We start from the raw sequence: 24,167 nt of genomic DNA on the forward strand, positions 1-24,167 counted from the left end.
CATCTTGCAAAGCAAGAAAAACCAACTTAAATGACAGGTGCCCCTGGTTGCTTGAGGGATGCCAAGAAAGGCTTTACAGGCACCAGGTTGATCACACACACGACCCAACTCCCTTTGTTGTGGTAAACGGAAAAAGCAAATGAAATTCGAAGGCAGCTATTTAACGAAAGCATTGGCAAGCAGTTCAGAATCGAATCACTCAAGTCGGGTAACTGTACATATTTTGCTTTATTTAAGCCCACCTTTCCCAACAATCTCAAGACGGTGGTACACCTGTTGTTCCACTTCTGAAACCTAATGCAATATAATTCATTGAATTCCAACACTGAAGCACGTTAAGTTTATTTGGTATCTACTAAATACAACTTTTGTACATAGTTTTGAATGAAGGTGGCTCAGTTTCCTTGAGCCTTTCCCCTTTGGCCCAGGGGTTACGGAGGTGGTGCCCAGGGGCAGAGATTTTCCTGCAGAAGCCTTCCCTGGTACCCACGGCTGCCCTGCCTTTCCCCACTGCTGAAATTAGGCTCGAAAAGAGCATTCAGTTGTAGCTAATAGAAAAGGTTGCCGTAATTAGTGTGTGTGGCCTACAAAAGGAGTTGGCAACTCCTGGTGCGTTGTATAACAAACAATTTATGCTTTTATCCAGGCCACAGTCCCTGCCCCCAATCCCCCAGAGCATATTGGGGGGGCCGTGCAGGGGGGTTGTAAGGGGAGAATAGAGGAAAGGGAACACAGTTCAATTTCACTCAAACGGTTATTATAAAAAGGTATGTTTTTTAAAAAGAAAAAAATCCCAAAGAAATAACCTGAAATGTAACTCTTTCTTCTATCCCCTTTTTTGCAGGTGGACATCGAAGTCGATTTTATTAGATTCTCTTGCAGAAAACAGGATGAACGGAGGAATGATTGAAAACAAATCATTTGTTTCTTTAAAGCAAAACGCTCAGTGCTTTTTTCGGAGTACTACTCTGTATCTCCAGCTCCATTTTCTGTCTTCAGCTGTTTGCGGGCAGGCTCTTCCTTCTCAGCCTCTTCCAGTGGTCTTTTCTTTGGACTCGCCGCCCCTAAAACCGTCCAAGAGTTAACTCAGTATTTGATCTATAAAACAGCCAGATCCATACCTCTGCCAATAAAGCAAGTATTACTGAAACTTTTTGTGCAACTGTCCTTGGTGCCTCTCTCAGAACAACACCAAATGCTTACGCTACGTATTTGGATGGAAGAATATCGAGGAATGCTTGTGACAGCCATTCTCCCCTTGGACCTGCAGCTGTTCCCAAGGTGAAACAGATTCAGCTGTAAAGTGACTATTTTGAAGTAACAGAGGCCTCCGAGCCTATTTTGACTGATCACCCATTTTCCCCCAGCTGCAAAAGCTGGATGCTAAACACAGCCCAGTGTGCTGGGAATGTATTTTGGCATTGAGCTATGAGTTGCCAACCAATCTTACTGGCCTCCTGGCTTTTTTGTGGAGAATTAACACTGCCTTTTTATTACTTGCTGTGTCAAGGTTCCTTCAAAGATCAGGTTGGCTGGAGCCTCTGTTGCACAGCACTATTTTTGCCTGTAAACCATTCTGCAAAGACATTCAACCTAAAGTATGTGAGACTTGAGTTGCTGAGGCTTATTCCTTACCTAGTCCTTTTATTCTGCAATGGGAAGCTGCATTTGGAACCAGGAAAACCCCCAGCCAGTATTAAAAGTATGTGATACTAAACCCAATGCATGCATTCAGAATCTTGTTCTAATAAAGGAAACCGCTCACCTGTCGCACTTTCGTCTTCCCCCTCTTCTTCATCCTCACTCTCAAACTTCGTTTTCTTGCCTTGGAATTTCACTTTCCTGTCCTGCGCACCTTGAGGTCCCTTGCCACCTTTTCCTTTACCTTTGCGGCCTGTCAGGCAAGAATAGGCACGTCTTAGGCCTCTTAATATTCAGCTTTAGGGGCTTACCGCAGCGCATCTCAAGAGTATAAGAAAACTGCAACCTGAACTATCTAAGCCAAATGTTGACAGGCAGCGGTTTCCCACTTTTGCCCTGCCCTGCCCTGAACTTGAACCCTGGACCCTTCTGCAAAGCATATTCACGTGCAATGCTCCCCAAGCATTTTGCCGGCATGTGTGGGTGAGCCTTCATAGAGCAAACCCCGCCAGCACAACTCATGCATCCCCTCCACGCACAGTGCTGAGAGCTAGTCTGCCCACCCAACCACGAGCAATGAGGTGTGCGAATCAGTTTCAGAATTCGGATTACATCCCCAGCGCGCTCTCACTGCCCCAGCATGATCTTATTCCATAGGCTTTCCCCTCTGCTGCACAGTCCAGTTCACCACCAGTTTTGCTGCCCCCTCCAAAGCCCCACCCCCACTGCTGCTCTTCCAGCAAATCGGGACCACAAGAGTCACCTTCCCCAACCCCTTGCGATGCAGGTATGCTTTGCCCAACATGAAGCTCAAACACACAACCCTGAGATCAAGAGAGTCATGCTCTGCCAACTGAGCTATTCCAGGATTGGGCCTGCCCCTCATGTCTGGCTTGCAGGTTTCCCAAAGGCAACTGGTCCACCGCTGCATTAAACCATTTCTGGGCAAGATAGCTCCCTGGTCTGATCCAGCCAGACTCATCTTTGTGTCTTTATATGGCTTCTGTGGGTCCAGAAAGGTTTCTGCTGCAGATCCCAAGACTGGGACCCTACTTGAGAAGAGCAGCCCGCTGCTTTGCTCAACACCGGCTATCCACATAATAAGGCTTCCAAGAAGGTAAGCTAAATGAAAGAAGAAGAAAAAAATCAAGGCGAAACATCACCTTTTCCTTTCTTTTTGTTCAACAGTTCTTGCTGCCCCTCCATGATTTTCTTGAGCGCTTCTCTCGCCACGTCTCCTTCCAACACGTCCCACGTCACCTCTCTGCCTCGCAGCTGCAGGCTCCCGTCATTTGCCGCCTGGGCTTTATCCAGCGCTTCTTTGGCGCTGCTCTTGAACAGGATGATTCCCTGTGTGCAGAAACACAAGGTGGTTATCTCAATACGCAACCGTTCACTCAGACATTTTCTTTCTATGGCTTCCCTGTGGTCAGAAGAGACGGCCAAGGTGGCGATTCGATAGCTAAAATTTGCCACCGAGTCGTAATGGATGCAGTGGTCAGGACCACGCAGGCCAAGCACTCCCACAAGGCCTCGGCCTAAACTAGGTTTGTTGGAACAGTTTACAGTAGAACCTCAGGTTGCGGATATAATCCGTGATGGAGGCACGTCTGCAACCCGCAGCGTTCGCATCCTGAAGCGCTGCATCTGCGCAGGTGCGATTTGGCGCTTCTGCACATGCGTGAGCGGTGAAACCCGAAAGTAACCTATTCTGGTACTTCCAGGTTTCTCGTGGTCCACAACCCGAAAAAACGTAACCTGAAGTGGCTGTAACATGAGATATGACTGTATTTGACACCAGTTGCCCAGGAACATAACTGATCACTCCTCTGAACCCTCTCAAGGCAGCCCACTGTTAAGTACTCCTATTTTGTTTTTAGCACTGCAGCAGCATAGCTGGCATGTCATGCACTTCAGAAAAGCACCAAATTCACACCACATGTGGACTCATCTATATCACGATAGCTCACAGATATCGGGGCATGTGGTGGCTTATAACAGGTGTGTGCATGTAGTAGCCGACGTAAGAATGGTTCTACTGGGGTGTGGCATGAACACAGTGCACAGATACAAGACGATAGCTCTTTTAAAGGTCAAAGCCTTGAACAACCGTACAAATAAATGCTGACATCGTATAGGTGTGCACAAACACAAGTGGTATTTGGTCTGTATTGGCCACATGTAATACAACTCGGACAGAGGTTAAGTGGTATTAGGTGCTTATATAATTATTACATTACAGTTTTACTCTGTTTTATATTGCGCTCCTCAGTGTCTCCATATCTGAAAGTCATTATGCACTTGGCGTAAAACTGGTGCTTTTATGAAAAGGCATGTGTTTATTATTGTGAAAAATTTAGATAAGCCACTACAGTGGTGCCTCGGGTTACAAACACTTCAAGTTACAAACTCTGCTAACATGTAAGTAGTACCTCGGGTTAAGAACTCTACCTCAGGATGAGAACTGAAATCGCGCACTGGCAGTGCAGCAGGCCCCATTAGCTAAAGTGGTACCTCAGGTTAAGAACGGTTTCAGGTTAAGAATGGACCTCTGAAACGAATTAAGTACATAACCAGAGGTACCACAGTCGTACCTTGGTTTTTTAATTTAATCTGTTCCAGGAGTCCGTTTGACCCCCAGAACAGTTCAAAAACCAAGGTGTGGCTTCCAATCGGCTGCAGAAGCGCCGGACATTTGGCTTCCGAAAATCCTTCGAAAACTGGAACAATCACTTCTGGTTTTCAATTCTTTGGGAGCCAGAACTTTTGAGTTCAAAGGCCCTGGGCTTCCAAGGTACGACTGTACTGGCATTAGTTGCTGTTCTTTTCATTTGAGGCCTAAGCCAGACAGGACAACCTTATGATCCAAAGAACAGTGGCTTGGTGCCGGAGCATCGATTTTGCCCACAGAAGGTCCCAGGTTTAATCCCTGCCATCTCCAGCTAGGCCCAGGAGAAATTTCTGTCTGAAATCCCAGATAACTGCTACCGGTCAATATAGACAATACTGCTTTCTATGTTCCTAAAGCAGCACACGGGTCACTGCCCACAACTCTACCCTTTAGCTATTCTCTCTTTCCCAGGAGAAGATGCTATAGCAGACTACAGAGGGGAATCAACCAGTTCCAGTAGCTTATGAGCATAAAGCAGTCCTACCAAAGCTAGCTGTGGCTCCTTCAGCTAGTAGCTGCCAGAATTTCCTGGGGTGTTTTATACTAGCTCTGGTTCCTGGGACATCGCTCGTGTGGCAAATCCATGGGAGGTATTACTCAAGAGTTGAACCATTGAAATTTATGGACCTAACTTTGTCACGCTCATTAATTTCAATGGGTGTACTCTGAGTAAATCTTAGTTGAAATACCACCCAATTTGTTTAAGGGAGGGATGGGAAAAGCAGACACCCTTTAGGTCAGGGGTCTGCAACCTTTAAGACAAAAAGAGCCACTTGGACCCGTTTCTGAAGAAAGAAAATAAAACTGGGAGCCGCAAAACTGGGAAGGTGACGTCGGGACGGTGCATGACTAACGCACGCACCGCCCCCATGCGACGTCATAGCCAGTACAGTGCCCGCCACAGTGGGGAGTGTCAGGGCGCACAATGCGCTTCCTCCCCTCACTAGTATCCGCCCCGGAGCCGCGGCAAAGGTGTAAAAGAGCCACATGAGGCTCCGGAGCCGCGGGTTGCAGACCCCTGCTTTAGGTGCTGTTCGGACTACAACCTCCATCACTTGTGACCACCAGCTGGGGCTGATGGGAGTGCAGAACATTTTAAGGCAGGCCTCAGGTCTCCTAGGTTTGAGACCCATTGTTAAATGCAAAGTTTTACCTCTACCTATTAATTTGCTGCTTAGAAGAATAAAGCAAAGCAATCACAGCATTCTGTCTAGCAAGCAAGAACGAAATTTATGCTCCCTGTTTTTATGAGTGCGCCTCGGATAGGAGGAATCAAATGTTTCTGGAAAGTTTTCCATTCTGATTTTCAGTACTAGCAGATTGTATATACCAGGGATGTCCAACCGGTCGACTACGATCTACTGGTCGATCCCTGGGAGGTTTAGGTTGATTGTGGTTGATCGCTGGCTTTTTTCCCCATTGCTGGGGAAAAACAGCATCTGGCCCGGCCCCCTTTCCCCATCCTCCATTTGCGCATGATCGCTAGAACGGAAGATGCGAGTTTTTGCTGTGAGACTGATTGTTTCCTGAGCAATCTTTTGGCGAGCGACTTTTTCCTTTCTCCCTAAAGAAAGCTCAACATTTTTTTACCTCCCCCTCTAAAACAAAAGCTCCACAACTTTGTCTTTCCTCCCTAAGAAAAGCTCCACTTTGACCTGAAGGGGTAGATCACTGCCAGATTTTTATTCTGCGAATAGATCACAGTGTCTGGGGAGTTGGACGTCCCTGGTGTATACGTTTCGAAGAAAACCACTGTCGTATCAGGCAGCGAGCGCAGCAAAACCTGAAAACATCGCCCCCTTTTGTTGTTAACATTTCTCCAGATGCAGCAACGCCCCGGGGTCTGACCTCTTTGGCACCTCTCACAAAGTCTATCCATTTAATTTCGCCATGGCCAGAGAAAAGAGCATGGAGGTCTTCTCGGCAAGTCTGATCTTCCAGGTCTCCAAAGAACTTCAGCAAGCAGCCTTGCTTCTCCTCCAGAGATTTCTTTCATTTACAAAAGGGGAGGGAAAAGATTCCATTAGAGAGGACAGACATTTGTACCCCGCAGGACTGAACAAGACTTCAAGCAAGAGATGGGTTTTAAAGTTTTTAAGTTTCCCAGATGTACACAAACTTGGACCGTTCCAAGGTGGGTGGGTGGGTGGGTAATCAAGCTTGTAGATAAGACCATTAGCGAGTTCCCAAGTTCCTGGCTGTTAAAATAGCCCCATTTAGAGATTCTCATGCTACCATAATCACAAGGCGGGGGAGCCACAGCACTGTACCTCCACACTCCTCAGCTGGCTCCATGGCCCTGCACCCCCCCACCGCCATCCACACTTTGGGAGGACCCATTCCCCAATCAACACAGCTCCACCCCCTTCCACCATGTGATTATGATGTCATGAAAGAGAACGCCTGAATTGGGACATTCCTTCAGTGCTGTTGGCTGCATAGTGCTGCTGGTGGCTCGTGATAGCCATCTCATTTTGAGTTGCATGCATCCAGCTATGTGCTGCTTTATTCTAAGGTTCAGTTTCCCAAGCATGCTCCAGCCATCTAACCTCGGTTAAGACAAGAGTACCCTGGATCACACCTTCCTGCAGTGGAACCAACACAAGACCAATACGCTCAAAGTCTTGCAACCGCAACTTCAAGAATGTGAATTTATTTGGCATTGCTCATCTCCCTCCCCCAACCCATGTACACATTAAATCTGGAATGGGGAGGGGGTGCCCTGCTTCTTCCAGGAAAGCTACTTTAGCACAGGACACTGGTATGAGGAGGACTATTACACTCCAGTCTGATTGGAGCGTAATTGAAATTTGTAAGATTCTGGAGCACAGAAACAAAGTAAATCACTAAACCATCAATTCTAGCACGTGGAGGGCCATCTAAATTGTATAATTTGGCATCTCAAGGATTGTTATTATTCATTGTATTATAATTTGGCATTGTTATAATGAGGCTATTATTGGTTTGCAATTGAAAATTAATAAAAGGGGGTATTACAATCCCAGATGCACTTTGGCAACTGAGTTTCAAGTCTCCGAAAGACTATTTTGGAAAAAGCTTGAAACCAAACAGGTAAATTGTTGCCTTTAGCCTTATCCACACAACTCTTACGAACCTCAATTCTCTCCCATCTGGGTCAGAACAGCCTTTTCCACTGTATGGCCTAAATGTAGCCTTGGCTAATTAAGTTTGCAACTAGCATGAAAATGCTGACTAGCTTTTTAAATAAAACAAAAAACAAAACCCTTCTACCAAGTGGACTGGAAGAGAAGGCCCTTCCTCCTCCAGCCAGCTCCTTTCTCGGAATTATATTCCAGGTGATTTTTGTCCACCCTGCAAGGTGTTAAATACAAGGCCGACCTAATGACAAAAAAAGGAGCAGAACTGCTTTCTACGTCTCCTATACCTCCAGCAGCACTAGGCAAAGAGCCCTTATGAATGAGGCACTCAGGATTTAATTTCTAGAAGAATCAGAGAATCGTAGAGTTGGAAGGGACTCTTGAGGATCATCTAGTCCAACCCTCTGCAATGCAGGAATATGCAGCTGTCCTGTACGGGGAATTATCAGAAGAAATGTCAAGGTTCAGGTTCCTGTGCAAACCCTCCTTACAGCTAGTCCCAGTCCACGGCCAGTTACTCATATCTGGGACAAAAATGCACTCTGCACCTGCTCAGGGGCATTTCCTACTTACTTCATATGCTCTAGGATTGAGCCTTTGCACTGAAAACGGATGTTGGGGCTGACTACTGGCTCAGTCCCAGTATGTGTAAGAAATCAAGTGCGTATGGGGTGAGCTCCCGTCGCTTGGTCCCTGCTCCTGCCAACCTAGCAGTTCGAAAGGACATCAAAGTGCAAGTAGATAAATAGGTACCACTCCGGCAGGAAGGTAAACGGCGTTTCCGTGCGCTGCTCTGGTTCGCCAGAAGCGGCTTAGTCATGCTGGCCACATGACCCGGAAGCTCACTCGGCCAATAAAGTGTGAGCGCCACAACCCCAGAGTCGGCCACAACTGAACCTAATGGTCAGGGGTCCGTTTAACTTTCCTTACAAAACACAGCGCTGTGTGTTTTGGAGAACCCAGGGGAAAATTTCCTGTTTGTTTTATTGTTCTTATCAGGTCCAGGAGAGAAGACTCAAGCTGGTCTTAGCTAATTGCTTTTCAAGTCTTTATTCTTCCACCTTATCCTTCTAATTTACATAGGGGAAACAGAGGCACTGTGGATTACACAGTTTTGTCAGTGAAATCAAGGGGCATGTACCATTTCCGCATCTTCCGCTTGCTTCTGTTTCTCCTCTTTCTCCCTGCGACAAAAAAATAAGAAAAAGGATTACGAAGTTAAGCAGAGCGCACTGCTGGCAAACAAAGAGGAGATGATAATTGCGAGGTTAAAAAGTCTCCGCTTACTGCTTGGCCTTTGCTTTCGCTTCCAATCTGTTCCGTTTTTTCTCGTCGTTCTTCTTCGCAAAGTAATCATCCCTGCACGGAATATATAATTCAATTAAGCGAGCCAATTTAGGGGCACTATATGCAACGGAAAGGAATATGAAAGCCACCCTTAAGATGTCTGGCTGTTCTCTGAAGCAAGCTAATCGCTGCCTTGGTGCTGCTATAGACAATGGTGACCAATTAGCGTTGGCTTTGGTTCAAGAAAAAAATAATCAGCTCTTATTAAAACTGGCCATCTGTTTTCCCCTCAAAGCACGATGAGACTCTTTTCCCCACTGTGCTCTGTTCCCCAGACTGCAAGAAATCGCTACCATTGCCAGTGGAAAGATCTCCATCGGGAGGTTGTGGACTCTCCTTCCATGGAGGTTCTTAAGCAGAGGTTGGATGGCCATCTCTCATGGATGCTTTATAGCTAAGATTCCTTCCAGCTCTATGATTCTATGATGCTAGAGGGCAGGCAGGCAGAGCAAGACAGAAGACCCCCCCAGACCCATTTTCTAGCACTTGGTGTAATGGACTAGAGCCCAGCACACCCAAAAGTGTCTGCCAAGAGACTTACAAGCAAACGTCCACTCCAGCCTTGATCGTAGGATCCTTTGCCAAGGCTATCAAAGATTGCCTTTACAACTTGGTGTGGGATGTAACAGAAGCAGTCAAGTACAGTAGTACCTCAGGTTAAGTACTTAATTCGTTCCGGAGGTCCGTACTTAACCTGAAACTGTTCTTAACCTGAAGCACCACTTTAGCTAATGGGGCCTCCCACTGCTGCTGCGCCGCCAAGCACGATTTCTGTTCTCATCCTGAAGCAAAGTTCTTAACCTGAAGCACTATTTCTGGATTAGCGGAGTCTGTAACCTGAAGCGTATGTAATCTGAGGTACCATATTGTATTAGTCTTCTTTTTTTTTAATAAATATTTTTTATTGCGTTTCTTTCCATAGGTTCACAAGTTCAAGAATACAAGAGTAAAAAACAAGAAACAGATTATGAAAATATAAGAAAATAAAAAAGAATAAATATGTGTCAACTCATCTTTCCATAATTTATCACTGTCAATTGGACCTCCTCACATCCCCCAGGCCTTGCGTTCTATGCAATAACAGTGTCAGCAATTTGTTACCTTATTTCGCAACTTACTGTAACTTTCAATTATTATGTTTCCAAATTCAGAATGTTATAACCCAGTTTTAGTACCTTTAAAATAAACATAATATATTTGTTTCACATTTGTCTCCTCTTTTTTTTCTTTGTTATCACTTACTTTACCATTTACTTAATCAAATTGCGAAAGCATAACATTTCCTAATCGTGCACATTCTTAACATTCATACAGTTTATAATGTTTTTGGATATAGTCTTTAAATTTTTTCCAGTCCTCCTCTATTATTTCCACGTCCAGATCTCGGATTCTGCCAGTCATTTCAGCCAGTTCCATATAGTCCATCAACTGCGTCTGCCATTCCTCCAGTGTGGGTAAATCTTGTGTCTTCCAGTGCTTTGCGATGAGAATTCTTGCTGCTGTAGTTGCATACATAAACAAGGTTCTGTCTTTTTTTGACACCTTCTGGTCCACCATGCCCAGAAGGAAGGCCTCCGGTTTCTTGGAAAAGGTATATCTAAATACCTTTTTAAGTTCATTATAAATCATTTCCCAGAAGGCCTTCACTTTTGGGCAGGTCCACCAGAGGTGAAAGAATGTCCCTTCTGCCTCTTGACATTTCCAACATTTGTTATCAGACAGGTGATATATCTTAGCTAACTTGACTGGGGTCATGTACCACCGGTATACCATTTTCATAATGTTTTCTTTCAAGGCACTACATGCCGTGAACTTCATTCCGGTGTTCCATAACCTTTCCCAGTCTTCAAACATAATGTTGTGACCAACATCCTGTGCCCATTTTATCATGGCAGATTTAACTATCTCATCCTGTGTGTTCCATTTAAGCAACAAGTTATACATTCTCGAAAGTATCTTAGTCTTTGGTTCTAACAGTTCCGTCTCCAACTTCGATTTTTCCACCTGGAAACCAACTTTTTTATCCATTTTAAAAACCTCTTGAATTTGAGCATAGTGTAACCAATCTCGCACCTTACTTTTTAACTTTTCCTGGCTCTGCAACTTCCAATTATCTCCAATTCTTTCAATTATTTCCCAATATTTTGGCCAATAGGCCTCCATATTGGGTCTTTTTCGAGCCTTGGCCTCCATCGGTGATAGCCACCTCGGGGTCTTACTTTCTAATAGATCTTTGTATTTCATCCAGACGGCAAAAATTGCTTTTCTGACAATATGGTTTTTAAACAATTTGTGCGCTTTCACCTTGTCGTACCACAAATATGCATGCCAACCAAAGATATTGTCAAACCCTTCCAGATCCAGGACATCAGTGTTTTCCAGCAAGAACCAATCTTTCAACCAGCAGAAGGCTGCAGCTTCATAGTACAACCTCAAGTCCGGCAGGGCAAACCCCCCTCTTTCTTTTGAGTCAGTTAATATTTTAAATTTTATACGGGGCTTTTTGCCAGACAAACCTAGATATATCCCTCTGCCATTTTCCAAAACATTCCACTCTGTCCACGATCTGTAGGGTTTGAAACAAAAATAACATTTTCGGCAATACATTCATCTTTATAGCTGCGATTCGGCCCGACAAGGTGAGTTTCAATCTTGACCAGATTTCCAAATCCTTTTTGATTTCCGTCCAACATTTTTCATAATTGTCTTTAAATAAATTCAAATTTTTAGAAGACAAATATACCCCTAAGTATTTCACTTTTTTAACCACACTTCATTCTGTTTCTTTCTGATACCCATCTATTTCTGTAGGTGTCAAATTTTTAGCCAAAACCTTAGTTTTCTGCTTGTTCAGCTTAAATCCCGCCACCCGACCAAACTCAGAAATGAGTTCTAAAACTCTTTTTGTGCTAGATTCTGGCTCCTGTAATGTTAAAACTAGGTCATCTGCAAAAGCTTTCAGTTTGTATTGTTTCACTCCGACCTCTACTCCTTGTACCTGCCGGTCCTCCCTAATCATGTTCAGCAACACCTCCAGGACCGAAATAAATAAAAGAGGAGATAGAGGGCACCCCTGTCGTGTCCCTTTTTCAATTTTAAATTCCTCCGTCACCACATTGTTCACTATCAGTTTAGCTTTTTGCTCTGAATAAATTGCTTCTATTCCATTTTCAAACCCCCGTCCCACTCCCATCCCTTCCAAATTTTTCTTCATAAACATCCAAGAAATGTTGTCAAATGCTTTCTCTGCGTCAATAAAAATTAACACCGCCCTTGTATTCGTCTTAATTTGCAAAAGCTCCAAAATGTCGATAACATTCCTAGTGTTATCACACATATGTCTACCAGGGAGAAAGCCTGCTTGGTCTTTATGAATTACTTCATTAAGCACCTTTTTAAATCTGTTTGCCAAAATGTCTGCAAATATTTTGTAATCCACATTTAGGAGTGAGATGGGACGGTAGTTCTTAAGTTGAGTCTTTTCAGATTCCAGCTTAGGTATCAATGTGATGAATGCTTCTTTCCACGTATCCGGTGCCTTTTTCCCCTCCATAATCTGGTTGCAAACCTCCATCAAAGGTTGTGTCAAGTAATCCTTCAAAGTCTTGTAATATTTGGAGGTAAGTCCATCCGGGCCTGGAGATTTGCCTAATTGCATGTTTTGAATGGCACCTTCAATTTCCTGTTGAGTTATTTTGCAATTCAGGATTGATCTTTTATCCTGAGATACTTTCAATAGTCCATTAGTTTTTAAAAAGTGGTCTATCTCGAACTCTTTCTGTGGCCCCTGTACATAAAGTTCTTTAAAGTATCTGTGGAAGCACTTCCTAATTTCTTCTGGTTTCTGAACCATTCTCCCTTCAATCTCTAGATTTGTAACCGTATTTAATTTTTGTCTCTTTTTCAGCTGCCATGCTAGCAGCTTTCCACATTTGTTTGCTGATTCAAACGATCTTTGCCTCATTTGCTTAATTTTCCATTCAATCTCTTGGTTTATCAATTTCGAATATTGTGCTTGATGGAATTTGATTTCTCTCATCATATTGTATTAGTCTTCAAAGCCCTTAACAACATGGGACCAGTTTACCTGCAAGATTGCCTTGCCCATATATGCCCACTTGATCTCTTTGATCTGCAGAGCTGTCGCAGAATACCTGATCCACATTTGTCAGAAATTGATCTCTTAGTGTAATGGCATTTAAATGTGGAACTCCTTGTCTGTTGACACCAGGCAGGCCTTTTCACTGTACCCATTTTGGCGCCTGCTAAAAACATTCTTGTTTATACGAGCTTATCCAGGTATGTAGAGTATTGCGAGTTTTAATCTGTTTTTAGTTTATTGCTGATTTTATTTTTATTTTTTAAAAAAAATTTAAATGGTTGTACTTAACCAATTTATTGGTTTTATTCTTTTTGCAAACTGCAAACTGCTGAGAGCCAGCAGACAGCAAAATACATTAGTATCAGAAGAGAGCAGCAAAAGAGTCAGATAGGAAGATGATTGCGTGACTGGCCTTTTACAGGCGCTCACAGAGTCACGCCCATCTACCTGGTCACACTCGGGGAGGATGCTCTAGACAGGTGTGACAGGAAGTCCTCCTGGCTGGAGTAACACCCCCCTGTCTGTGTCCACTCTGGGCAAACAGGAAGTGTTGTACAGTGGTACCTCAGATTACATACGCTTCAGGTTACAGACTCCGCTAACCCAGAAATAGTGCTTCAGGTTAAGAACTTTGCTTCAGGATGAGAACAGAAATCGTGCTTGGCGGCGCAGCAGCAGCAGGAGGCCCCATTAGCTAAAGTGGTGCTTCAGGTTAAGAACAGTTTCAGGTTAAGAACGGACCTCCGGAACGAATTAAGTTCTTAACCCGAGGTACCACTGTAGTAACACACTGGCCTGGCAGCAAATGGGTGACGATTAACAATCTGCAAGTCCAAAGCATTACGATATCAAGTACATAACTCACCTGAAAAGTACAATAAGCTCCGTGTCCTTGTATTTTTGGTTTGGAGTTTCAACGAACTGTTTGGCAGATTCGACGCTGTCAAAAACTGCAAATACTGATCCCTGAAGGAGGTGGGAAAGGAGGTGTTTTAATTTAGATTGGTGGAATATTCCCACAGGAAAAAATAATAATTGAAAAGAGCTTTGACAAGAAGGAGTTACCTTGAACGTTTTCTGAATGGTTTTCCGCATCTGAATGTTTTCAACTTTGCCTTTACAGTCTAGCCATTCCTTGATATCATCAAGGGTTGCATCCTGTGGAAAACCTTTCTGAAAATTGAGGATTCGGTCAGTGACTTCATATTCAGAGACACGTTTATGCAAACAGATATCTGGGGACGTTTAGGGTATTTACACGGGCGTAGTCTTGCCGCCAGTTTGTGAACAATACCCATAAGCAGGATGGATAGCGGTAAAGAACGATATTTGAGAGCCTCCCTCGTGACGAGCAAAAATCGAATGTCAAGCAGAATTAGCCAACTTAAGCTAAACTGCTCATTACCAGGTAACATAATATGGGGCCCAGTGGATAAAAATCAATGATTTTTTAAAAAATAAAAACCCGATTTTTAAATTTAAATCGGAGGCTTTTTAAATTCAAATTGGATTTTTAAAATAAAATGTTTTTCGAGGAAAAATCTTTCTAAAGATCGTTTTCTATTTAAGTTACATTGCAGTCCAAAGACTATTCCTCAAGAAATAAGGATTTGTTTTAAGTTTTTCCTGTGTGCTAAAACTCAGTCTAAGGTGTGTGTTTTTTTAATGTTTAACCACATCAGTTAACAAACATGTTTTAGTTAAATAAATTGTTTAAATTGTTAAGGAAAGATTATTTTTCTCCTTCCAATAAAGTACAGCAGAAAAGTTGTCCAAATATAAACAGTTAACTTATTAAACCTCACAATAATCTCTGTTTCTAATAGTATAACCAAAGCAGTCATTTTTGATGCAAGTGCAAAAACTACTCTGAAAATTTCTTATTCCAAAAATGAAACCTTCATCTGGTTGTAAATATTAAGATTATACCAGAAAGAATGAGTCTATTAAAAAAATGACTTAAATCAAGTCTTACTGACTAGTGATTTAAATTGATGTGATGTAAATCAAATCCACCCTGAAATATACACAACCAAAAAATAATCAATTTGAGTCGTGCGACTCAACTTGCATTGACGAGACGCAGCTTTTTTAAAGCATTGTGGGCTAAAGTCGCTTTTGGGGCTCCTCTGGGATTAGAGGCCCTGAAGCCTCAGCTTCATCATTTTCATAGTACAGTGCTACCTTGGTTCTCAAACGCCTTGGTACTCAAACAACCTGGAACCCAAACACTGCAAACCTGGAAGTAAGTGTTCCGGTTTGCGAACCTTTTTCGGAAGCTGAACGTGCTCCGTTTTGAGTGTTACGCTTCTGATTTGAGTACCACACTTCCGTTTTGAGTGTTACGCTGAGGTCTGTCTGTTTTTGCTATTTATTTTGCATTTTTGCATCTCTTTTTGTTTTGTTTTTCTGACTGTGTGGAACCCAGTTCAGCTACTGATAGCTTGATTGTGTGACTGCAGTACATTGTTTATTGCTTTCGTATTATGGATCAGTGGTCTCATTAAGATAGTAAAATTCATGTTAAATTGCTGTTTCAAGGGTTGTTTTTAAAAGTCTGGAACGGATCAATCCATTTTGCATTACCTTCTATGAAAAAGTACGCCTTGGTTTTGGAACGCTTTGGTTTTGGAATGGACTTCCAGAACAGATTAAGCTTGAGAACCAAGATACTACTGTAGATCTTCCCTTGGGAAGAGTGCATTTTCAATTGAAGCCCAGGGCCTACAATATGCTTCCCAGAATCCTTTGCAACACGCAGGGTGTCCTGAGTATTGGCAAAGAAATTTTCATGCAGGACTGGGGTCCCCCAAACTAGAACGTATGAAATCCGGTTGGACTAAAACACATATCGTTCCCACTTACAATATACACAGATCTGCTTTTAACCGCGTTCTTATATTGCTCCGTCACTTCCGGCAAAGGTTTGTTTGGAGATCTTCGGACTTTAGCTTTGTCTTCGCTAATTTCCATCAGCTCAGTCGTTGATTTTTTCAACGCCCCCACTATTACATCGAAGTCTTTTGTGAGGCGATTTAACCTAGGAAGGAAGGTAGAAAGGTGGGTAGAGATAATTTTTGTCTTTTTTTTTTTTTTTTAATTTATATTACGTCTCCTCTAAATACAACCTGAGTGAAAATGTGGAAGCATAGGTGCCCTTTATGATTGGATTACATCAGGAAAAATGAAGAAATAGATGGAAAATCAATATATCGCATAGGAGACGTATTGGACACAAACTCCTTTTGCAGAAACGAAAGTTAATAAATTTGCAACTACAAACAAAAGTCAAGAAACCAGTGGCTGTTAAACAAAAGATTAAGATCGGAACTGCTGTAAATGGATTTATGAAGATTATGAAAGCAGGAATAAGAACCTCGTATCCTGAAACCCAGTGCACAGAAGTCACCTCAAATTGTTAATTCGGTTTTTGAATAATCGGCTCTGTTTTTAATTGGATTGTGATTGGGTACTGTGATAATGTGACTTTTATTGGATTTGTACTAAATTCATTAAAAAATATAAAATATTGCTTGCACTGCATTCAGATAACATGATGAAGGCTGCACAAATCCTTAAAACTGAAACCATTACCTTCTACTGAACATATTGGCTTGGATGTCAAGGTAAGGTTATATTAGAAGATCATAGAAGTAGTTTTACTCCTCAACCTGTAGTTTTCTCCTAACCTACAACCCTTTAAAACAGGCTTCCTCAACCTCGGCCCTCCAGATCAGCGGTTCTCAACCTGTGGGTCCCCAGACGTTGTTGGACTACAACTCCCATCATCCCTGAGCTCTGGCCTTGCTAGCTAGGGGTGATGGGAGTTGTAGTCCTACAACATCTGGGGACCCACAGGTTGAGAAAGGCCGCTCCAGATGCTTTTGGCCTACAACTCCCATGATCCCTAGCTAGCAGGACCAGCGGTCAGGGATGATGGGAATTGTAGCCTTAAAACATCTGGAGGGCCGAGGTTGAAGAAGTCTGCCTTAAAGCCTTGCTGGACAACATGGGATGCAGCAAAGGGGAGATGATGAGGGAGGCAGGACTCATAGGACTCAACAAAAACCCCGTCGCCGCTTCCCCTTCCTTTAAGTTAACTTTGAATAAGCACCCATAGATTTACCTGTTGAATTTGATTAACGTTTCCAAAGTCACCCAGCCATCGTCCAGCTTGATCTTCTCCTGGAGGAACTTGTCCCGTGGCAAGTTGTGGTCGCCAAAATAGTACTATGACACAAGTACAAAGAGCGACACAAATATTAGAAGCCAAGCACAACCTACTGCTTCATTTAGCACCAAGAAGTCAGCTTCCAGAAGCCTTTCTTAAAAGCGTCATTGGAATTTACGGCACACATTTCTGAGCGCCAGGTGAAAAACGTCCGGATTTCTGTTCAACATTTTGAAATGCCTTAACGTCATTCCCTCAATGGTTTTATATTACAAACTGCTTCCCAGAAGCTTGATGTATGAAAAATATCAGCACAGATGAAACTACATTATTGAGTTCTAACCGCTCCCCCCCCCCAGGCAATTGTGACACTGGTCACAATTTGTGGGTGCTTAAAATTGTTCTGACAATTCAATTCTGGACTCAGTCTCCTGAACTGTGTCTCGTCTCATGCGTCATCGGAACAAACGGAGAATTTCTGCAGCTGCAGAACCCTTTACAGCTTCTTGCCTGACTTTTCAAGGCTGTTTTTAATCTTTGTTTTTACAAAAGTCTGTTCAGCTTAAGAAGTACTGTACTTTATCAGTGATCGGCCAGCAAAGCAGGACAGATGGGGAGTCCTATTCCAAAACATCAGGCTGATATTAGGAATAAAACAGTTCTAAGCTGTGAGGAATCCTCATTTTAAGTACTCAACCAAGGCAGCTACACAAAGTTTATAATAGGCGTTTTGCATTAATGCTATGGTAGTCTCAATATTCGTACCTCAATCTGTTGGCAGACCTTCCTTTCCAAGTCAGACATGTTTTCGCTGTCTCCATTTTGGGCCATTTTCGCCACCTGTAATCAGAGCAACATTTCGCATCATTTAAGCACTAGGGCTCATTTAAATGGTTTAGACCCCACTTTATCAGCAATTGCCTCTATTATTATAGAATGTTCTTCTTTTAGATCTGTGTTAGAAACACAGATATATAAACTAGGCAGCCAACGGGTTTACAGTCACCAGGGTGGATAAAAATCAAAGATATATTTTTAAAAAATATATATTTTAAAAAATGGAATTTTTCAATTTAAATTAGATTTTTTTTTATTTAAATGCATCTGGACAAAAAAAAAAAATCTAAAGATAGTTTTCTATTTAAGTTACATTATAGTCCAAAGGCTATTCATCAGGAAATAAGGATTTGTTTTAAGTTTTTCATGTGTCTTAAAACTCAGTCTAAGTTTTTTTTTTAATTGTTTAACCACATCAGTTAACATGGTTGCATATGCTATAAAGTTATTGTTTTAGTTAAATAAATTGTTTAAATTGTTATTAAGGAAATGATTATTTTTCTCCTTCCAATACAGTACAGCAGAAAAGTTGTCCAAATATAAACAATAATTTCATAATTACCTGTCTTTTTATTTCTAGTCCTATAACCAAATCAGTAATTTTTGATGTAACTGTAAAAACGACGCTGAAAATTTATTATTCCAAAAATGAAAGCTTTATCTGGTTGTAAATATTAAGATTATACCAGCAAGAATGAATATTTCTGTAAAAAAAAAAGATTTAAATCAAGTCTTAATGACTAGTGATTGAAATCAATCTGATTTAAATCAAATCCACCCTGACCATTGCTAAAATGAAATGCCTGATTGCCTTCTTTTGGCCAGATGGCTCAAAAGTAATGTTTTTCAATATGACTTTTTGGTTCCTGAAATTGATCCCGATTGTGCAGATAACATATCACAGGTTGAATTCTACAGGATGTGTTGCTAGTGTGTGAAAACAGGCAAGACCCAAGGTTTCCCAGGCCAGATGGCGGAAACATCAGGAGCCATCCTGACACCCAGGCATCTTCACTTCGTTGCAAGTGGCCTATGACCAGGTGCAAAATGTACCTGGCAAATTTCGAATGCTGTTGTAAATGTATATTGATTTCCAAGCAGGTCTAAAAAAACATACGCCCCACATTTCAGATTTGAGCCACTTCCTGGCACAGGTTCAGGACATCCAGCATCTCCCCATAGTGCCTAATGAAAGTAAGAAATAGCGCTATCTGTTACCCTTTGGCAGAGCCGGCCCAATATATTTTGCCATTTGAGGCGAGCTGAAGAATGGAGTCCCCCTCCCAGCCAGCGAAGTAGGGATGGGTGAAGATCGACATCAGGATCAAGGGGGACAATAAATACCGTATTTTTCGCTCTATAGGATGCACCCTGTTTTAGAGGGGGAGAACAAGAAAAAAAAAATTCTCCCCCTCTCTGCGCAGTGCCCCTTCAGCGAAGCAGCAGGAGAAACGGAGCCCCTTCCATTTCTCTTCCCGCTTCGCTGAAGGGGCGCTGCACAGAGCGAAAGCTGCGCAGCACCTCTCCAGCGAAGCAAAGCCAAGAGAACAAGAGGGATCAGTGCGCACCAACCCCTCTTGCTCTCCAGGCTGCAGCGATAGCAGCGCAAAGCCTCTGGAGCGCGGTGGGAGCGCTCCCACTGCGCTTCGGAGGCTTTGCGTTGCTATCGCTGAAGCCATGGAGCCTGCATTCGCTCCATAAGACGCACACACATTTCCCTTTAATTTTTGCAGGGAGGGAAAGTGCGTCTTATAGAGCGAAAAATTACGGTATCTACCTTGGAACCTACCACCTGAGGTGATCGCTTCCACTTGTCTCACGGGTGGGCCGGCCCTGCCGTGCCCTTTGGGCAGCAGAGGACCATGAGCCCCTGTTAGAAACTCAGGTTTATAAGCTAGACACCAAACAGCTCCTTAAACCAAGATTAGTCACCGAAACAGAACGCCTAGTTGCCATTTTGGGGCAAGACAATTCTAAATTATTATTTTCAAAGGGTGGACTGGTGGTGACTGATTATCAGTTAAAACACCTGGCAAGTTCTGCTGAGAAGCTTGAGCTGGGTTAAGAAATTTGAGAACTTAAAAGAAGAAAAGTCACTTTATCAAGGGACAGTCCACATATATCCTGACTTCTTTTTCTGAATGGTGACACAGATCATTCATAACATGAGAACGTCCTTCACAACTATGAGGAGGGCAGCGGGGTGAGGTACCATACTTTTACGTGTATAAGACTAAGTTTTATTATGTAAAAATCATGCTAAAAATGGGGTTCGTCTTATACCTGGGTAGTGCATAGGGTTGACGTTTGATTGGTTGCTGCCGCGGCTGTCAGCAGCTATTGTGAGTGTTATTGGTTGATGCGTCAATGGGTGGTGTTGACTGGCTGACGCTGCGCCAATTGGGCGGGCTATTGTCAGCTTCTGCCGGCAAGGGGACAGACGAGAGTCGGATTTTGCTACCTGTGCAGGTGAGCGATTTTTGGCAACCTCCCCTTAAAAAAGCTGAACAACCCAGGGTAATTCCCCCACCCCAAAAAAGCTCCAAAACTCTGAGCAACCCTTCGCAAAAAAAAAAAAAAAAAAAAGCTCAACACCTCCCCCCATTTTCTTAAATTTGAGCCCCCCAACATAGGGGGCGTCTTATACATGGGGGTGTCTTATACACATAAAAGTATGGTAAGTGAAGATAAGGTAAAGGTAAAGGGACCCCTGACCATTAGGTCCAGTCGTGGCCAACTCTGGGGTTGCGGCGCTCATCTCGCTTTCTTGGCTGAGGGAGCCGAAGTACAGCTTCCGGGTCATGTGGCCAGCATGACTAAGGCTCTTCTGGCGAAACAGAGCAGCACACGGAAACGCCATTTACCTTCCCGCTGGAGTGGTACCTATTTATCTACTTGCACTGTGATGTGCTTTCGAACTGCTAGGTTGGCAGGAGCAGGGACCGAAAGACGGGAGCTCACCCCATTGCGGGGATTTGAACTGCTGATCTTCTGATCAGCAAGTCCTAGGCTCTGTGGTTTAACCCACAGCGCCACCCACGTCCCACAAGTGCAACAATTAACTACAGCGTTGTTCCATGTTCTTGTTAAGGCTGCGCACTGAAAGCATTTTGGTTCCTGAAATTGTGCAGATAAGATACGGCTGATAGAGTTCTATAGGATTGTGGGTATTAGTGTGTGAAAACAGTCAAGATCCAACGATCCCCAGATGTGCACCTCCAGGTGATGTCAGGTGTCATCCTGGGGTCCAGGCACCTTCACTTGGGTGCAAGTGGCCAATAACTCGGTGCAAAATGCTCCTGGCCAATTTTGAACACTGAACAATATAACACAACATGATGGCCAATAACAATGGCACTAAACACTATTTACAGACTAATACAAATGATCAGAAATTACAGCCAAAGTCTCTAAATCTTCTTCACCAGTCACCACAGAATAATTCAAAAGTTCGATCTATACATAATCTGTCACCAATCTTCTCCCCTCCACCTCACCCCCCCAAAAAAGTTCTCCCCACCAATCTCTCCATTTTTATCAAAGGGAGGGCAAATAAGCAAAAAGATAGTCTCCTTTAAATAAATAAATAAATAAATAAATAAATAAATAAATCAACAATAACAATCCCTTCCTTTCTGATATGGATAAAAGCTATTTAGGGTGAACCATCTGGTTTCGCCAGAAGCGGCTTAGTCATGCTGGCCACAGGACCTGGAAGCTGTCTGCGGACAAACGACGGCTCCCTCGGCCAAGAAAGCGAGATGAGCGCCACAACCCCAGAGTCGGCCACAACTGGACCTAATGGTCAGAGGTCCCTTTACCTTTACCGTTAAGTGGAAAGACGATTTCTTAGCAGTTAGGAGGGATGAAGGAGAGGACAAACATAGCTGAAGCCTGCACATTATCTGCAAAGAATCTTCAAAGTATCCTGTTCAGCAGAGCTACCCCCTGGGAAGCTGTCAAATGTCCACCTTTGGTTCACAGGTATATTGCCTTGTTCAAACATTTATCACAATGTTATTTCAATACAGTGGTACCTCGGGTTACATACACTTCAGGTTACAGACTCCACTAACCCAGAAATAATACCTCGGGTAAAGAACTTTGCTTCAGGATGAGAACAGAAATCGTGCTCCAGCAGCGCAGCGGCAGCAGGAGGCCCCATTAGCTAAAGTGGTGCTTCAGGTTAAGAACAGTTTCAGGTTAAGAACGGACCTCTGGAACAAATTAAGTACGTAACCAGAGGTACCACTGTACCGGTACTCAATGGTATGGCGATTTATTGCCCAGCCCTACTAAACAGTCTGTGCTGCTGGACCCTTACCTTAAAACTGGGGTCCCCAGCGGTTGTTGGACTACAACTCCCATCATCCGTGACCACTTGGTCCTGCCGGCTAGGGATGATGGGAGTTGTAGTCCAACAACAGCTGGAGATCCAAGTTTGAGAAACGCTAAGAGATTAAAGAGCGCCACTAGTTCTAGATACCGGCCACCGATTCCGAGAAGTCACGCCGCATGGCTGATATCAGCCTGGCCTCACTTTTGCCAAATGAGATACTACCAAAAAATAGAGAACTCTTCTCTTGTGTATTACTCATGTGAGAAAGGGAAGCAAAACAAAAATCCGAAGGATCGGAAAGTCGAGCCTTTGCCACACCTCCGTGAGCATTTGCAGTAAAGGACTCCTAGCTGCCAATCAAACCATCCTCCACGTGGTCCAAACCTGCGCGCACAAGAGCGCTGCGTGGTGCTCTTCCTCGCCGGCCACCTCCAATAGGAAAAAGCTCCCTGGGCATTTAAAATGCAAGTTTCTCCCTTGAACACGTCGCCTGCGTGTTCCGAGAAGTTCCCCGCTCCACCTTCACGTGCGTTAAAAGCAAAGCCAAGAAAAAACACCCGTGGGAAGCCTTAAAGCGGGGAAAGAGACGGATTACTCCCCCCATCACGCCAAGCGGCGCATCCGTGCTCCCCAAAGAGACCCCGCGACCACCGCATTCCGGGGTTCGACCTACACGTGTAGGTCACGTCTGGAGAGCGTTACAACGAGCAAGCGCCCCTGGGAAAGAAATCTCAACTCTCCTGGGTTTTGAACCTCCAGCATTTCCTTCTGTTGCGCGCACACGGGCCCTGTTTGTAGCTCCCCGGGCTGGGGGAAAAGAGCAGGCCGCGTCGTGGGAACCCGTCGCCGGCGGAGGCGCGCAAGCAAGCCGACCCTCCTCGCTGCCCACCCGGTGCGGCGAAGCCCGAAATCCCACCCGGGGAGCCCACCCGGGACGCACGTGGGGACGTCCACCCAAGTCTGGAACGAGCTCCGGGCAGCCGCGCGCAAAGCAGGCGCTCCCCAAAAGCCCCGGAGCCAGGATTACGCGCCCGCGGAAACGAACCAACCTTCGCCCAAAGCAAACCCCGGCCTCTCCTTCTCTAGATCGCGTAGGCCGCCGGCGCCGCTTCTCCGTGCGCCTTTACGCGCTCCCGTCCTCCTCTCGCCGGCCAGCCCAGCAGCCTGTGCGGCGCTGGCCGCACCCCTTTCCCCGGCCCGGCCCACGAGGGCTGGGCTTCCGCGGCGCCCGCCTCCTGAATCCGGATCCTCGGAAGGTGCCCAGCGAGCAGCGGGTTGTCAGGATCGTTTGCAAAGATCACCGGCAAAGGAGCAGGAAGCGGGCGCGCACCGTGCAGCTCCTAATATGATCGTCTTGCGTGCGATTCTATGGCTAAACATCGGGAAGAAATTTCTGACAGTAAAAAATATTCAGGGTAAAGCCAGCCTCGTTTGTTTTTTTTAGCATAGCATAGCTAAACTATCGATTTTGTTAAAGCGGGAAGTGGCGACAGCCTCGCAGCCCGCATTGGAAGCTAGGTAATCAATAAAAAAGTAAATAAAGCACCTCTCTGAGCATGTATGAAGTACACATCTCTGATTATTGATCGATCATAAGCTGCAGCACCCACCTGTTTGGCAATCGGGTACAGATTTGGGAATAACATATCTCATTTGACCTGTGATGATTAAGCACAACCATTACCCTGCTTTTCAGCTGCGGGTTATTATCCCCTTGCTCAGGTCAGTCAAACGGGATTGAAGTCTTCAACATAGTGTGAACTTCCATAGAATTTTCCATAAACAGGAAAAAGCAAAACGTTTCCATTAATATCAGATTGGTTATTGGGGATTTGGTGTACTGTATTTTTTATTTTGATGGGACGCGGGTGGCGCTGTGGGTTGAAGCCTCAGCGCCTAGGACTTGCCGATCGAAAGGTCGGCGGTTCAAATCCCCGCGG

General features: G+C 44.1%; 1 protein-coding gene across 1 annotated transcript; it reads right to left on the minus strand.

The window, feature by feature from the left end:
* Positions 1-209: 209 nt before the first annotated feature.
* On the minus strand, positions 210-23,430 carry SSB (small RNA binding exonuclease protection factor La). The gene is made up of 12 exons (XM_028750134.2): positions 23,277-23,430; positions 17,817-17,891; positions 17,007-17,110; positions 15,746-15,920; positions 13,946-14,053; positions 13,746-13,846; positions 8,719-8,790; positions 8,573-8,615; positions 6,161-6,301; positions 2,805-2,991; positions 1,766-1,894; positions 210-1,064 (listed from the first exon to the last, which is right to left on the minus strand). The coding sequence occupies exons 2-12, from the start codon at positions 17,880-17,882 to the stop codon at positions 964-966; spliced, it is 1,227 nt and encodes a 408-aa protein (XP_028605967.2). The 5' UTR covers positions 17,883-17,891; positions 23,277-23,430; the 3' UTR covers positions 210-963.
* Positions 23,431-24,167: the final 737 nt, after the last annotated feature.

This window comes from Podarcis muralis, chromosome 1, assembly GCF_964188315.1.
Source record: "Podarcis muralis chromosome 1, rPodMur119.hap1.1, whole genome shotgun sequence".
NCBI classification, from domain to species: domain Eukaryota; kingdom Metazoa; phylum Chordata; class Lepidosauria; order Squamata; family Lacertidae; genus Podarcis; species Podarcis muralis.